The following is a 17,589-nucleotide window of genomic DNA, read 5'->3' as shown; positions in this document are numbered from 1 at the left end:
CACCTTTTCTTTGTTGAAGGTAGGGTGAATGTTCTGCCTAATAAAACACAAAGCAGGTTCTCTTCAGCCTAACTTTTGAATAAAGAGAACATCAAATGAATTGACAGAAGGCTTTAGGCAAATCAGCTCCGTGTTGTTCACTAGAAGATTCATGAAACAGCAGTTGGTGTTTCCTCCTGGCAATTCCTCTCTGACTGAGTTACGTAAAACTAATGTGTTCATATTATGATAAAAGATAATGCTGAAATGGGTGGCAGCTATGGATAAGGACTTGGTGTTTGAGGTTGTGTGTCAATGAATTATGTAAGACATGATATGCAAGTTAAACACTGATGGTAACAGGCAGGCTTGACTTCACACACATACAATGTAAGAGATACCTTACAACTGAGGGGTACCAGCAGTGATAACATCGCACCGTATCCAAACACATCAGGCATCAACCCCGATGACATCCACATATGAAAAGAACAGTACATGACTGAGAGTGAACAGGACGACTGAGCCGGTACAGTCTAAAGAGATGCAATGCTGCATCCATATATTAAAACAGGTCCTGAATGTATCCTAGAAGACGGCAAACAGAACAGTCTGTTCTGCTGCATCTGTTTTGTTCTGTGCCATTTCCACCCACTCTCCTAAAAACACAGTAAAATCAAGATGGCATTTAGAAAAGGGCTTATGTAGCACACACGTTCTTTCCCAACGTGCAAATCCTGTATAAGAGTGTACCATACTCCTTCCTGCTAAACACATAACAGCTCTCCTTACTGTATGCATGTAGTATGAACATGCACATACATGGCTAAAGTGTCTAAAAGGTACAAGGCTCATTAGATTGGTGTACAACAGGGTTGCCCAACGAAATGCAGACCAAAGACCAATTTTTAGCTACATAAGAAAATAGACACACAAAAAGCAAGTTTTTTTTATGTATACCCATTGGAGAATAACTAGTGTTTCTATGCCTGTAGTTTTATGTATACATATATAGTTTTTAATTACCTTTTTATTTAGTTTTTATTGCAAAGCCAACAGGAGTTATCAAGAATGATAAGAAACACAGAACACATTCTTTCTAAAATCTTATCCACTGCTGAGGCCCACTTGGACTGAAAGCTGTCTGCTGATGACCGAACATGCTCCTGGAAAGGGCCTCCCTCAGGCTTTATATAACTGATGACATCATACAACCACACTGAGCACCGGAATCAAATATTTAACACCGCAGATGATGCGCTCACCGAGTAAAAGGCCTACATCACTTCACAGTGAATGTACCAAATCAAATATTTACAATGGCAACACATTCAGCTTAACTATATCTCTCCGATGTGACCTGTTGTAACAAAGCTGGGTTGACGGGACTCTTAAGTGCCCGCAAAGCTCTTCCACAAAGTGACACAGCAGATGTTGTCTTTAATACTGAATAAACCGTTGCTTTCATCATGGTTTCACATCACTATTCAAAGCAAGAAAGCAATTCAAATGTTACCGTTATTTATCTGATGATCATACTTACTTTGGTTATGATCAAACAATAATCGTTATCAATATAACAACAGCCACGGTACTAAATCAGAATGATCGCTTTCGAGTGCCGAAGAGCTGTAAAATCACTTTATGGTCTTTATCTGTTAGTGAAAGTCAATATGGTTGAGGGGGTTATAAAAGCATCAGCCACATGTCAGGAGAAAAAATTATCTGCTGAATACATAGAACTGAGGCTTGTTTCCACAGAAGCTGCCGCGGCCATTCTACAGTATCATGCAGCAGCAGTTTCATATCATGATGGACCTGTTTTTTTTGTGTGTTTTTTTTTGCAAAAATGAAATTAAAGCACATATTTAGAGCTGTAAGTGACTATTAGTTTTATAATCAATTAATCTGTCAATTTATTTTAAATGTATTGCTTATTTGTTGAGTCCATAAATTGTAGGAAAAAATGAAAAGTCTATAAAACATCAAGATTAAAAAAATGTTTTTCCTATAATGACATAAAATACAGCAAAACCACAAATCGTTGTATTCAAGAAGGTGGGATCTGTGTTTGTTTTATGCTTTTTCTTATACAACATTACTGTCTATAAACTGTGGTCATTATTGACTATAAATATTGGTGATTCATTTTCTGTTGCTCAACTTACCAATAAACTGATTTCAGCACGACAAAAGTACAATAGTTTAACAGCATTTTAATTACAAAATCATTTAACATTTAAATGAAAAAAGCATGTAGTATATAAGCACACAATGTCAGTGGGCTCTCGTGTCACAGCTGTTAACGAATCAAAAGTAGGAGGTGCTTTATGTTACACGACGTCATATTGGAAGTGACAAGCGGAAGAAAGCAGCCAAGAATAAACAGGATGAGTAGGATAACTTTTACTTGTATCTGTTCTGTTTAGTCTTATGACAACCTTAGAAAAGGTGTAAAAGTAAAGCCTGTGCTACATGAGCGAACTCGTGAGAGAAAGGATAGGTCACTTTCTGTTCCACAATCAGGCAACTATTCCTACCTCCTTTGAAAAGATTATTCTAATTTACCACCTAAAAATAATGAAATAATAAAGACAGATGACAATCGCCTGGTGAAGAAACGTTTCAGCTACGCTTGGTACGTCTACACTTCTTTAACTTTTGAGATTTAATGGGAGTGCATTCAAGTATACCATTTAATCTCTATGGTCAACCAAACATGTATTTCACATTCACAATGCCACATGAGCTTAGTGAAGGAGCAGCATTCATTCTTTTCCATGCAACAGATAAATGCTGAACCGACAAGACAATGTGTGCGTGTGCGATTATGTTTCAACAGCTAACAAAACAACTGGTTTGTGATCCAGGGAAGTGAACATGGGCCTCGCTGTGTGCCAGCCTGGTGATTCATATGGGGTGATTGGATTTCAAAAGTAAAAAGATCGATGAGACATTCCTTCCAAGAAATATGTTATTAACGAGCGGCACAATTGTTTGGACTTGTTGACGTGGCCTCAGTTATTGCCAGGGCTCTGCTGGGGATATTTGTATGAGAAGGGCTATTATGACATCGTGATGGCTGTATGACGCTGGATAAACTACACACACACATACCTGCCCGGGCATGTTCCAACAAAGAGCACAACAATTTGGAGAACTTGAGATGAATGAAACTGTCATTCTGGTCAGAGGAAATTGTTGCTTAACCCTTAAAATAATGTACGGACACTTAAGTTGAATCACCGGACAAAGACGTGGAATTTCTCATCTCTGACCTACACAATCACCTTGATTCACAAGGAAAGAGAATTCATTCTCTGGGAAACAATTTCAACACATGGAGGTTGAGTTGGATGCCCAGGAAATGAGCAGAAACAATGTATGAATCCTCATCTACCAGAAGAGGATCATCGAGATAATTTAACTGATTATATGTTCAGGCTAACAATCGGCAGAAGTAGGAGTGAAAATAACTCCAGTGGACTTAGAATGAAGAAGAAGAAGAAGGCCAAATATCCACACATGATGATCTTAAAGTTATACCAGACTAAAGTCAATAAGCTAAAGGCACACAGTGACAAATAATTAAACATCTGCGAGCGGAAGATCTGCTTCATTCATCCTGTCTGCTAAGTTAAGGAGAGGACACAAGAAATACCTGCCAATAAGACAGGAACTGGATAAACAAGGGATTAGGTCTTAACTACAAGAGGGTTCGATTTTCAAATGCAGGAGAAGCTAGCTAAGCAGAAAAAAACCCTAAAGATATTGAGACATTCAGATTTTTCTCTCCTTTTACGAGAAGTTCAGGGTGTACACAGGAGGCGATGCATTTAGGAATTTAGAGGTGAAGAGTGTGGAGGATAGTAGGATTTAGTCAGGTGGGGTGAAATAGAGAAGGAGGGAAAATTGTGTGTGTGTGTGTGTGTGTGTGTGTGTGTGTGTGTGTCCCCTACCGGTAGTCTTGTTGGGAGAAACAATCAAGAAGGTCTTCGGGTGTCAGTCTGGAGTCCATATCCACAATCTGAAACACAATGCATATGAGCTGAGCCAACAATGAACATGACAACATGACAACGTGGCGGAAAAAAGGTCAAAAGACCCGTCTAATTTCATACCAATAACTTGTGAAATGACACCAACCTTATAAGAGAGGATGATACCAATCAACGTCTGGACTTCCTCTAAACCAGGGGTCGAGAACAAGATACTGGGATGAAGGAAAACACACATTTTAGAGATAAGCTTTCATCCAGGTGAAGCTTGAAAAGCTGTGTTATTTGAATCTTTTGACACAAATATACATTCATATACATGTACACAGTGACACTTAAAAAGAAAGTTTCTTTTCACCACAATGACTATGTATTTAGTTTATGTCAAATTCATTCTTCATCTTTACCTATTCATCCATCTGCACCATGCACCCAGACGAAAAGAACACAGGCAAACACAAGAACACACCATTGTCAATAACTTAATTATAGAGGGCTACCCTGAAGGGAAGGAAACAAAGAGAGTGAAGAATGAGAGAGTAGAAGCAGGACATAACTTATCCATAACTAGTGACTAAAGAATGAGAAAAATGAGTGAGAGGGAGACAAAGAGGGAGAGCCTGTACGGAATGAGTCATAGCTCTGCTCAAATATGTGAAAATGAGTCTCCTGGGCAACTGTACTTGCTCAGCCCGGTACACACACGCATTTGCATAGATACTGTAAGCTGTGATGGCCTCAGGGGCCTGCTGGCATTGGTCCGAATGCCCTGGTACTGTGTGCTTGTGTATTTTGTTGGGTGCAGCTGAGGAGTCATCAACCTTCTTTAAAACATATTTTGAAAAAGAAATACATTTAAAAAGAGGATATGGCAGAACCTTCACCAGCTCTTTCCTCAGGTTATCAGTGTCAGATCAATAGAGTCTGCACACTTAAAAGTGCCACATTAAAAAAAACAGGACTGAGGACTCCTCTTTAGACTTAAACCACACCCTAACACATGTATAGTAAGAACGGGTGTTCGGTGAAATCGAAACAAAAAGAATAAACAGGGGAGCGATGGAGGCCTAGAGGGTTTGAGTGGTAATTAAGTGCACTTGGGACACATACTTTAGTGTTTAGTGGGTTAGGACCAGAAGCTGTTCTGTCTGTTTTGTAGCAACTGTGCTGTGCATCATTTTCCTTTCCTTCTCCCATCATTACAGAGATAGATATCTAAAAAAAAATGTTATCATCATTTTTAAATGATAGTACAGCTTCTGCACTCTAAGTTGTTTCTTGCACAACGCAACATGTTTACAGATTCAGAAGGGATCACAACTGATAAATAAAACCTAACCTGGAAAAACAGCATCGCAATTATTATGATCAACTACTGCGGCGTGGTTGGTGTGCTGTTTAAATTAACAAAGTGAAACTTTTATTTTTTTATTTCATGGTCGTACAACATATTTTTAAAGTCATTTTTTTCGAGCATATCACATCAAAGGAAAAGTCTTCTAAACCGGCTTTGCAAACCTACAGACTACAAAGTAGGAGTTCATAGAGACACCTGGATGAAAAACACTAGACACTTTACCCATTGGATGAATGTCAAGAGTGTTTTTGTTCCCTGCCCTCAAAGAGACCCAAATGTCACAGTGACTCCAATCCGGTGAATAAATAATGTCCTGACTCATCACTGGACCCTATATTTGTGTGATGTTGGGGTAAAACATGCTAAAAAGAAAAGATATATTGAGAAGACTTGAGAAACCAAATGATAAATTAAAATCTAGTTTGTAAAGAAGCTGAACATAATGGGGAACATAGGTGTGAGTGCTGCTGATGTCAGCTTGATAAACATAGTCAAAGAAGACAGAAGAAGAGCGCAAAGCCCAAAGACATCTACAGATAACTGTTCTTGCAGTGCCATCAATTCTTTATGGAGGAAATTCATTGTGCTGAACATCTCGGGGATAACTGTTAACTGTTTTCTTCTTGACGGCATTGTGAGAAACTAAACAGTCCTACAGTGTAGAGCTATCTGCTGCGTCATGGGAAAGGTGATAAGGTAAAGCTACAAGGTTCAGTAGTGTAACACTACCACACACACACGCACACACACACACACACACACACACACACACGCACACACACACGCACACACGCACACACACACACACACACACACACACACACACACACACACACACACACACACACACACACACACACACACACACACACACACACACACACACACACACACACACACAGGTGAAGGACAGTTTAAAGGGGCTTCTTAGAGGGAATGGCTGTTGAGACAGGCCTGTGAAGGCATGAGGAAGGTTACGTTTTGATGATTTTATGAAGATGGACACGTGGGGACATGAAAAGAGATCGAAACAACTGTTATGCAGGAGAGGTATTCAGAGGCGCCACACGAATTCCTGCTCAGAAACATCTTTTCTAGACTTCAAATTATTCTCATGCTAAACCCACCAAGGATTACATCTGTAACACATTTTGCACCATGAATACAGCTATGGCAATCAAGTTTAACTTATATAAAGGTATAACTGCAAACAAAGTAGTAGTAGGAGTTTTTGTTGTTGAATTGCCTGTGTATGTACGTATACACGTTTTTGTATTGATCTTTTTTTTTTCTTCTGTCTCTTTTCTTTTTTCAAATTCATTATTAGTGTTTAGTTTTTTGCATAATTTCTCTGTTATGTATTGATTGTGTTATATGTTAGGACCCCCTCAAAAATGAGATGGTAAATTTAAGTCTCTCCTTTTAGCGGTTTGTGGTCTCCACCATCGGAGGGAACTATGCGGTTGTGTGGCTGCTAATTGCGGCATTACGTTCACCATCTACTTGCTAACTTTGCAGTCAGCTCTTATACACTGAAAACAGCTGCCTTCTGCAGCTGAAAACAACACTATGTGAGCCGTGGGTTTGAAACAAAACGGTAAAAGTGCAGGCCAAGAAAAAAAAAAAATAATTAGCTCCAAGGTGACAAATCTTTGTGGGTTCATCACCACAAGTGAACTCCTTTCACATAAAACTTGATCCATTATAAATATAAAAATACAGTTGAGCCTCTTTAACATAAATTACTTAATTGAGTAGAATGAATATACAATTGACACAAATGGAATCGTGGCCAATAGGCAGAGAAGCCGAATGTCTGGTAGTATGTTTCGACTGACAACAGTGATATGAGCGGACTGACATACCTGCTGAAGGCTTGGAGCAGCTGTGAGACCATGGAGGACAGTTTGTGCAAAAAGACCAAGGCGTCCTGTGGCGGCGGTGGACCGCCCACTGGCTGAGTGCTCTGCATGGTGTGAGGGTCAAAGCCCAGAGCTTTGAACACTTCCAAGCTGAAACATGGCAGAAAAAAAATGACTGTAGGGGTCTGAGGAATGGAATATTAAAGAAAATAAACAACCTCAACGTGTTGTTTTCCCAGCATTGCACAAGACCTCATTTACTGTACAGCATGTTGTCTTGTTACTGTGAGAAACAACTTTTGAATGTAAGATGACCAGGTTAAAACAAAGTGCTTTGCTCCTTCAGGGGGAAAAAAAGATTTTTTTTTTGTGAAAATCTGTAAAAACACATCATCCTCAAATGTTCTCTGCAGTATAAACATCCCAGAACTGCAACAAATTCCTCTTACACCCACCTCGTTTGACACACAGAAGACCAGATGTTCTCAAACAGGGCCCACACTTCCTGGTGAGAGACTCTAGCAGACGTGGGTTGCTTGTCTCCATCATTGTCATTCATGACAACGTCACAGGCAGGAGATTCCCACTACACACACAGACACACACACAAACAGAGATGTAGCTAGAAAATCCAAATATGTCAAATAAAAGCCTGTGTATGGGTAATTATTGTTTTTGTAATCATTATCACCTCTTTCAAATCTAAAAGAGAACAGTTTTTCCCCAAGAGAGTAAAGTACTAGAGAAGGAATTTACTTTTTGAACAGTTGTGATGGTATCAAACACCTAAACTTAAAATTTGGTCCTAGCTGACCTGCGGTTGTAGCTTAGAGTATATGTTGTCCATTGTGGAGAGGGCACTGGGAACATGGCTTGAACTTTTCCCAAACACTTTCACAAGCTCCTTAGCTTCTCGGAGGGCTGTTGAGGTAGTTCTACGGTCCGCTGTTTCACCTGAATAAACACATAATAAATAGATATGAGCCATCAGTCATGTGCCAGGAGATGCACATAAAAAGGTATCATACCAGTTTTTTGGGGGTACACATAGCCAAAAAGGGTTACAAGGATGTTTGAGTGTGCAACATTGTGAGAACAACTCTTGAAAAAAAAAGATGTAAAACAAAACAGCCAGGTGCTGAAACAGTCAGCAAGGCCTGACTGTGAGTTTGTGTGTCTTATGTGTCTTCCAGACGTTTGGAAAACTGACTGCTTGAAAGGATAATGTATGGTTTTAAATTAATTCCCCAAGAACCTTGACCTTACTCTAAACAGACACATACTTATCCAATAACCCGAACCCTCATCATAACCTAAGTAGCTAACAATACACAGCCACGTCTACCGACAGTTGGAGAAGCATTTTCATTGAAGCCCAGTATTTACGATAAATTATGTTTTGAGTCATCTGTAGTGGTATCAGGGCGTGTCGTCATACATTTGTGAGTCACCAAGAACTCTTGTTCAAAAATGAGAGTGACTCTTTGGTTGGCTGGGCTGTGTTCTGGCAACCGGCGCCAGGGGACGTGTGCTTCTGCTTATTTACAAACAGTAAGTGACAACTCCTGCATAGCACGTCTTTAAAAATCAGCTTTTGTCACATTTTAGGAGGCTCGGAAATGTCAGTCCTCATGAGTGTAGCTACAACTGACACAAATGCACCCACACACGTGCACACACACACGCTCACACACACTATGGAACCCCATACACACGTGCATGCACGTGCGCACACACACACACTGCTTAAGTGTGACCAGAAAATCGTCGCCTGCAGTACTTTTCCACTCCTCGATTTGTTCTTAGTCTCACATACAGTTTCTCTCCTCCTCCTCCTCCTCCTCCTCCTCCTCCTCCTCCTCTCCCTACTCTCACTGTCCTGGCAGAGAGCCAGGCTGCGTGGTACCAAGAAATCCAGACTCACGCTAGTGTATCAAGGATACAAAGAGCAAGGAAAATACTCCATTGTTTTATCTATTACCAATCTTGGAGGGATTCAAATTATTGCGTCTCACTCTCTCTCTCTCACACACACACACACACACACACACACGTGCACACGCACGCGCACACACACACACACACACACACACACACACACACACACACACACACACACACACACACACACACACACACACACACACACACACACACACACACACACACACACACACAGCGCTGTAAGCGGAATGTAATTAGATCAAGTGCTGCGATCAAGAGCAAGAAGTGCTGCGGTAGACGACTCAGCATCTTTCTGACACACATTTGAGTGTCCTGTTTTAGCAGATGACCTGATTCTGTGTGTAGTTCTGTAGGGTTATAGCGCAGTGCAGGGCAGACAACGTCATACCCCAGTGGAGTAAGGGTTTTAGCAGGGGGGGATGACTCAGTATCTGCTGTGCAGAGAAAAATAAAAGGGAATCTTTTGGCTTGGCTTACAGTCTTAAAACTGTTACAGTGGAACAAGGAATATCGTTGCACCTTTTGACACCTCTGGGAGCTCTACAAAGAGTTTCCACAGATGTGAAGTGTTATGCTCTCGTATCTCATGCAGAATCGCAAGTTTAATCCTTATTTTTTTCCAAATCTATTGTCAGCTCCTAGGAAACTGGCATTGCATTTTCATCTCTGGTGTTAGAGTTATCAAGCCTTCCCAAAACCTAGCAACAAAGAATGTGCCTATAGTAAATAAAACAATGTAAGATTTCGATCGGCCCTGCTGATTATCGTTATCAGTCATTTTCAAGCCGATTTGCGTCATTTTAAAATGCGCTCTGATTCAGCCGCAGTCACTACTCTCTGGTCTTTAGCAATGTCCCGCCCACAGCAGTGCTACCGGATTTGTTAGATAGTTCAGCCTATTAACATATATATTTAAAAATATAACTACATATAAGCGTTTCCACCTCCATACCTGAGCTGAAAAAGTGGATGAGGTTTAAAACGGTTTGCAGCTTATGCCGTGGGACAATTTGCCCAAAGACAGCAATCCAGTGCTTTTTCAAACACTGCAAGACATCTTGAAGAGTCCAGGGTGGTTTTATGTAAACTATCTGTAAAAAAAAATAAAAAAACAGCAAACATTAAAAAATAAATATATATTGCAATGTTCAAAATGACAGTCAATCTGGCCATCCAGCCTCCTGGAAAGCACACAAGAAGAGATCCTTCATTTTCTACCACACAACTCACAAATTCTTAACCTTAAACCAATGCAAAGATGAAACTTAATACACTACTTTTATCACTTCATGAATACCAGATATTATATTAGGTCTCCATGTTATAAATGCATTTAGAAACAGAAAATAAAAACATGGTCTTAAATATGAAGTGAAATTACAAAATAATTCTACCTCTAGCCAGAGCTCATTGAAAGCGGCCTTCATCTCCACCTCTAACACATCGGACAGCACCTCTTGCAGGCAGTCTTCTAGTTCAGAAACACTGCTCGGGTCCCATTTTGTCTCCTCTTCATTTTTTCTTGTGCACAGTTGCTTGTTATCTGTGATAATTTACATACATACATATTATATGAGTGGATACACAAAATAAACCCATAATGCATGACAGCAGTTATTCTTTACACAAGATTATGCGCATATAAGTGCAGCGGGAGAGAGTGAGCAGGAGCACAGGACGGCACAAAATACACACATGGCAGCGCTTTCAGCACAAATACACTCTCCAGTGTGTTCTTCCTTTGTTAAAACTGCTAAAATGTCACTTAAAACAGATGGACTTGAAGCGAGGCAAAACATGGAAATTGGAAGGGCTGGGAAGTAATGGCAAGTGCATGGATGGTAGGTGCTGTTAACTATTACACCATGATGGAATATGGCAAGTAATTTCCTGTTTTGCAAGAAGCACACAGTAATTCCTGGCTCACCTTTCTCTACAGAAAGTCCTGTTCTCCCTTGACTGTGCGGCTGGACTGGTGTATAGCTCCTGCTATGCATCAGTGATGAGACATGGGGGCTGATGTTGGGCACCATGAGAGTCTTAATGTTTCGCAGAGGATGAGAGCCATTTTTAGATCTTCCAAACTCTGATTCCAAATCACTCTTGCTGAAGGATTCCACTCCACTCAGGATGGCCTTACTGCATAGGTTCTTATCGTTACTGGAGAGGAAAGAGGGGATAACATGTCGTTTTAATTAGGCAAGTCTATATGGCAGTGATAAAACAAACACCCTTAGGACACATTTATTTCACAGCAGCCTTGAGGTTTGGTCGCTAACATTAAATCCAGAATTATCTGACCAGAATGCCTAATCGAATGCCTGCCCACTCATTTCTCCCTTTAATATAGCAAAATCACCAAAATTAGCTTCTCGAAAGAGTGTCATTCAGAGAAATAGGTCAAAAGAAAAAAGAAGGTGAAACAATGAAGTGGCCACCCCTCTATGCAAGCCAAAAAAAATATCCCTGAACTAAACTCTCTCTGCTCAGCACATCTATTCTTGCCCAATTACTCTGTCTGGCCCTCTCTCTCATCAACTGGAACTATCTGGCTGGACCCACTCACAGTCACATGCATGTGCATTATTTGCAGAGGACACACTCTGCAGCAGCAGCAGTATATGCCATAGGGGGAGGGGGAACTCACGTGCATAGAATGTGAGCACTCTCTGGGTACAGACTCTGGTATTGCAGGCAGCACTGCAGCACCTTGTCATCGTTATTCTCAGTAGTCAGACCACCTGGGGACAAGGAGGTACAAAGAGAGAAACATGACAGTCTGTTCAAGATACCTGATTAATTTAGGACACTGATAGCTCATGGTAAGCGTGTTACCACACTGTACCACCATTCAGAGATGAAGAACACAACATGGGGATTTCAAGTGTATTTCAAGAGATTCATGCTCCTTAATACTTAATAGTGCTGTAAATATCCTTCATTCTGAGTCTTTTTTGAAAAGAACACGATACCAGCGTTGAAAAGAAAAACAGCCGTCTGATCAATATTATATATATATATAATAATACCTTGTGTATGGGTGAAACCTGCGCTTGAGATTTACACTATGTAAGAAATGATGTTGAATTCTGGAGGACTGGATGTGCTAAGTGATAGTGCCACCTAGTGTTTATGTTAGTGCTGGGCATGAGTGCACGCCAGCTCCTTTTGCAGTGTGTGTAAACTTACCCCAAGTGCACAATGCAATGCTGTCAACAGCACACCTCAAACAATGAACCATATTTCAATAATACTGGCTTTAATAGGGAAAAATAAATCATGCACGAATCGTAAAAAATTAGAAGTCAAAGTGAATGACCAGGCTCTCACTAATTTTAACAGCCACAAGTCCCACAAGGACTGGAGTGTTGATTTGAAACACAGACTGTTCTATTGTGATGCTTTTCCACATTGAAAAAGCAGTGAACGTCCCCCTGAAGTGCTCATTCATTTCTGTCGTCCTTTGGTGTGCTCGTTCATAACATCAGTAGAATCAGTGGGTTCATGAACAGCTAATGCAGACAATAACCATGCTTTCAGATTCCATACTTGGTTGTCATACATTATAACTACTCTCAATGCACTGAAAATTCCCATATTTTCCCTTAACCAGCACTCACCGCTGCTCTCAGTGGCCAGCTGCATAGACTGCCCCCACAGGCGAGGTCCCCGATTCTTCAATGAGTCGTAAATGTATGAGATGGCAGGCGTTGCCAAGTGGGCCACAGATCCTGACAGGCCTCTCCGGCTTTTTAGGGAATCCAGCTCCTGAAGCACCACCCAGGGGATCAGGACTGTAGGGAAGCACAGGTCTGAGAGAACATAAGGGGGGAGAAAACAAGGTGTGATGATTCCATATTTCCCAGGGCATTTCATCATGATTAGAAATAAATCCCAAAAATGTGGAAATCATACTTTCTTGTGATGTTTTTTTTGTGGTAATGCCCCAATGATAATTTCACTTTTTTCGTTTTCCTGATTAAATGTTTTCTTTATGAGCAAATGGTTGTTAAAGCGATCTTTGCATATTGAAGGTAGGTAATCAATACTGATTGATTACCTACCTTCTCAAATGAGCATTGTATCAGGACTAGACATGTTCAAATTAAATAAGGAGGGGCAAGGACAGCTAAACATTGTACTGGAAGAACTTCTAGCATTTAGCTCACAACTGGATGAACTTCCTTTAAAAAATGGCACGTTACATCATTATATAACATATAAAGTAAGCATTAATCATTCTACAAGAAGCATAATAATATTAAACACCTCCAAGGCCGTGAGATCTGATGTTTTTCACATAATCCAGGTGACTGAGTAGAATGTTGGTGTCCAAAACAAGGATTAGGTCTTGCTGAGGGGGTTGTTTACCTGTAAAAAGCAAGTTTGTGCATAGTGAGTCGTTTGTTAATTTCCACAAGTCAACAACTGAATCAAGGTAACAGGTAAGGACAAACTGATTTCTGATGTTTTACATGGAACTATTATTTTCTTCTGGGTAACTCTTTACTCTTCTGAACTTCTTCTTGTGATAATGTAACTTGACTGATCCTATTTTGTAAATGTCTTCATATGTCATTCTGAGGCTCAAGCTTATAGAATTATGTATCATATTTCAGGTAAATAACATGAAGCTAGAACATTACAAGGCATACACTTCTGAACTCAATTTATAGTGGTCATCTGAGATTACATCCACAAAGAGTTTATATTTTATACTTATGATGAGTGCACATATGCAGATGTGCACGTATCCTAATACGTATAAAAATAAAAAAAAATAAAAAAAAATACGGACCCGGGGGAGCGGGGTAATATTTCGAGAAAATGTCGCAGATTTATGAGATTAAAATTCGGCTAAACGAGCGTCATAGAGAAAGTAAACACGTAGCTTGACCCGGATGTTTTCCGTTGCTATGACAGCAAGTGAAAGCTACAAGTGAAAGCTAACGTTAGCTAGCATAACTGCCGGTGTTAGCATCGGCGTCTGTGGTTGTGTTGAGGTTGCTTGAAAAAACAAAACACTATTTTTCCGACTTTTTTCTCGTAAATTTGCCACTTTTTAAACTCGTAAATCTGCGAGTTTTTTCTCGTAAATATGCCACTTTTTAACCTCGTAAATCTGCGAGTTTTTTCTGCTAAATTAGCCGCTTCAATCTCATAAATCTGTGACATTCTTTCTCGAAATATTACGCCGCTCCGGTCCGTATTATTATTATTTTTTAAACTTGGCCCTAATACGTCGTCGTACAAATTCAAGCAGCTCTCAAAAAAAAAAAAAAAAAAAAAAAAATACAAAAATTAAACACATTAAAAATAAAACATACTGTCATTGTCGACGGCGCTCTCTTCTGGAGGGTCTATGTCCATACAGGTGAGGTCCCCGTAGCTCGCCATTACATTCACCTCCAATTTCTTCTCAGAGCGGGCAAGATGAAGCTCTTCAACTACTTGCATCTACAGAAATAAAAAAATAGAAAATTAAAAAATTACAAACATTCTACCATTTTGAACAATTACAACAACAAAAGTATGTAACATATCAGCTGACCAAATGCTTTAAAAAAAAACAACGATTTCCATGTGGGGAAAAACGGTGTTAAGAAAAGCAATAAATGTAAAACAAATATTGGCTTGTTCAGATTAAATTGATTAAATGATTATTACCTGGTCATACCACAGCTCAGTGATGGTATGAGACGTAGCAGGGAGTTGGCCTGACAAAGACGACCTCTTATCCTGCTCTTCAGATGAACAACCAGGTGTAACATCCAAACAGCTGTGAGCTTGCTGCGAAGGAGTTTCCTTTACAAAGAGGAAGTTGCTCTTTGAGGCCCCAGAGTCTGAACGCTTAGTCTCATATTTGAGATTTCTGTTTGTAAAACTTCCATTATGATCATCATTGCTTTGTACTGGCCTTGTTTTAACCTTTTTTGGTATCTTATAATGAAGAGGCAGAGGTGGTGTGTGACAGCATATTTGTTGCTGAGCAGGTGATGACTTAACTTTCTTATGTGACACTGATGTCACGTTCTTCACCACATCTGAGCTACTAACTGGGGTATTCTGCTTGGCTGAAGTGGAGGAATGCATTGTGGTGGAGACAGAGGGAGTTTTTGCTTCTGAACATGGACTCTTTCTGGCCCTGTTTTCTTGATGCCTTTGGCACATCTTCTTGACCAGTTCCCTTCTCTTCTTCTGCAAAGAATCCTTCACGACAGCGGAGGTCCTGCTTGGCCTCTCTTCTTTCTGTTCAGCAGAAACCAAACTGGGACTCATTCTCTGCTTTTTTATTTTGGATGGACTACTCTGGGAAGACCTTTCACCTGAGCTGAATTTAAATGTCTTCTCTTTCCTCTGATGAACTGTACCTCCAGTGTTTGAGGGCTTCGAGGGTCCCCTTTCCACAGTCTTACACACATTGGCAGTATTATTTCTACCTGAAATATCACTTTTTGGTTTTCTACATTCCTCTTCCTTATAAACAGGATTCTGGTCTGTTGCTTGTGTTTTTGCCAGTCTGTAGACAGGCTTTTTGATATGGCGGGTGCTTTGGGAAATGTCTTTTGGAAAATCACAATTTTCCTGTTTTCTTGCATGGCTACATGTAGAAGAACAGAAGAAATATCACAGAGATAATTAACACACATTAATTATGTAATAATGATGTTCAAATACATAATATTACGATACATGTATTGCTAAAAGTCAAGTGAACGGTATCTAACCTCTCCTCTCTGTTTGAATCTTGCTTCCTCTTGCCACTTTTGTGATGCTTGGTAGCGTCATGATCCTTTGATGACTGAAAACATGAAGAACAGAAAATGAATCTGAGGAAATGTTTTTATTTAAAAAAAAATCTATATACATCAATTTCTGCAAAAAGTATGTTCTGGAATTTTATTGACAAAATAATGAATTGTGAGCATAATCGTCAAATTGAATGAAATTAAACTTGAATGAAACAGATACATAACAGTGTACATTTGTCTACAGACAGAAATGTTGCCATTCCATCTATACTGTTTTAGCGATATAGTATATCTAGTCTATTTTGGCAATATTAGATTTTCTCTAATTATTTTTACGTGGATTTTTGACACACTTTGATTTGTCCAGTATCTGTATAAGCATTGTTGTTTGATTCATTTATCCACAAATAATTACTCAAGTGATTTTCTACAAATTAATGTGGATATTCTATCCCAATACGTGTCGATAAATGAAATATATTGAAATAGAGGATTTTATCCACATCAACAGCCTACTTCTTACCTTATCATCTTCTTCACTTGAGGATGACAACTTCTTGTGCTTTCTCTTTTTTGACTTTTTAGACATTTTCCTATGGATGTAATTTTGAAAAGCAGGTCTTCAGTGACTGTGCATTATCCTTACACAACAAACCATGTCATCTTCAACATGACACCACCTACTTTGGCTCTGCGAGTACGAAAGTAAAATTGCATGTCTTAATGTGTCACACAAACTGCTTAGTCCCAGTTTGTATCCCTCGTTTAGCATTACTTGTTAGCCAAGTATGTAATCATCAAATCCAAAATACACATTAGACACACAACTCACAACCAAAAGATAACGTTTCCATTCACTTAGCTAGCAGTTCGTTTGACGTGACGCTAGCCGATGAAACATTAAAAAAAAAGCAACCGTACAATCAAATGGTCTCGTATTTAGTTCTCACTACACTATTTCAGCTGAACAAAGCCCGTTTAGTAGGAATAAATGTGTAATTAATTCACAGCCAGCGATAATGTACTCTAATCTGACAGTTTCCGTAAACATCCGCTGCGCTTCCGCCTCTTTCTTCTTCTACGGTTTCCTTTTCTTCTTCTTCTACTGGTTGCTCATTAGCGCTACAGGCTGGACTGGACATCTGCGTGTACATTTGAGTTCGCATGTATTTTTTTTGTTGTGGTGAAACTATTTACATTGGCAAAACATCTATTATGTGGAAATAAAATACACATTTACAGCCTAGGTTCTCCATATTTAAAATGTATTTGTTTTGTATTTAATTACTTTGTGGATATTTAGAAATCACAAATACAAACGTACAAATTATTGCGCCTCACATTTGTAAGGTTTATTCTACAGATCCGTGGTGGTAAAAGTTGGACAAAATTGTGCAAATAAATAAGAAAGACGTCAGAAATGTGACGTTGCTCATAAATTCACAAAACCCTGTGAAGTTAGAAGCGACCAAGCACTTCCACGTTGTCCCTATTTAAATACGGTTACGTGAGTAGTTACACGACCCAAGTTTGGTTACACAAAATGAAACATGCCAATTTTTCTAAGCGGATAACAAGGATAACTATATAGTATGGCAGAATAACAACTGGAAGCACTTCGACGTCGGCGCAGTAATATCATCACTCCGCTCCCCCTCTTACTTCCGTCAATAGAA

At 39.6% G+C, this 17,589-nt stretch overlaps 1 protein-coding gene across 5 annotated transcripts in view; it reads right to left on the bottom strand.

Annotated features, from left to right (window-relative positions):
- The window catches only part of swt1 (SWT1 RNA endoribonuclease homolog), a 28,308-nt gene extending 11,328 nt beyond the window's left edge, over window positions 1–16,980 (bottom strand). The window contains exons 1-16 of one of the 5 annotated variants that reach the window (XM_084011926.1): window positions 16,598–16,980; window positions 16,437–16,506; window positions 15,890–15,963; window positions 14,829–15,762; window positions 14,489–14,618; window positions 13,431–13,532; window positions 12,782–12,973; window positions 11,809–11,902; window positions 11,089–11,321; window positions 10,556–10,704; window positions 10,114–10,252; window positions 8,011–8,150; window positions 7,652–7,782; window positions 7,200–7,346; window positions 4,126–4,192; window positions 3,939–4,006 (exon numbers count right to left, since the gene is read on the bottom strand). In XM_084011926.1, coding sequence (XP_083868052.1) covers window positions 3,939–4,006; window positions 4,126–4,192; window positions 7,200–7,346; window positions 7,652–7,782; window positions 8,011–8,150; window positions 10,114–10,252; window positions 10,556–10,704; window positions 11,089–11,321; window positions 11,809–11,902; window positions 12,782–12,973; window positions 13,431–13,532; window positions 14,489–14,618; window positions 14,829–15,762; window positions 15,890–15,963; window positions 16,437–16,502 — 2,666 coding nt within the window. In that variant the 5' untranslated portion in view covers window positions 16,503–16,506; window positions 16,598–16,980. Of the gene's footprint in view, window positions 1–3,938; window positions 4,007–4,125; window positions 4,193–7,199; window positions 7,347–7,651; window positions 7,783–8,010; window positions 8,151–10,113; window positions 10,253–10,555; window positions 10,705–11,088; window positions 11,322–11,808; window positions 11,903–12,781; window positions 12,974–13,430; window positions 13,533–14,488; window positions 14,619–14,828; window positions 15,763–15,889; window positions 15,964–16,436 lie in introns of all 5 variants that reach the window. The other 4 variants (XM_084011927.1, XM_084011929.1, XM_084011925.1 and 1 more) reach the window with 4 other exon arrangements.
- Between the last annotated feature and the right edge of the window lie 609 nt (window positions 16,981–17,589).

This window comes from Eutrigla gurnardus (genome assembly GCF_963514095.1).
Source record: "Eutrigla gurnardus genome assembly, chromosome: 6".
NCBI classification, from domain to species: domain Eukaryota; kingdom Metazoa; phylum Chordata; class Actinopteri; order Perciformes; family Triglidae; genus Eutrigla; species Eutrigla gurnardus.
Note: the sequence above shows the minus strand (reverse complement) of the source record. Positions and strands in the feature narration are given on the sequence as shown.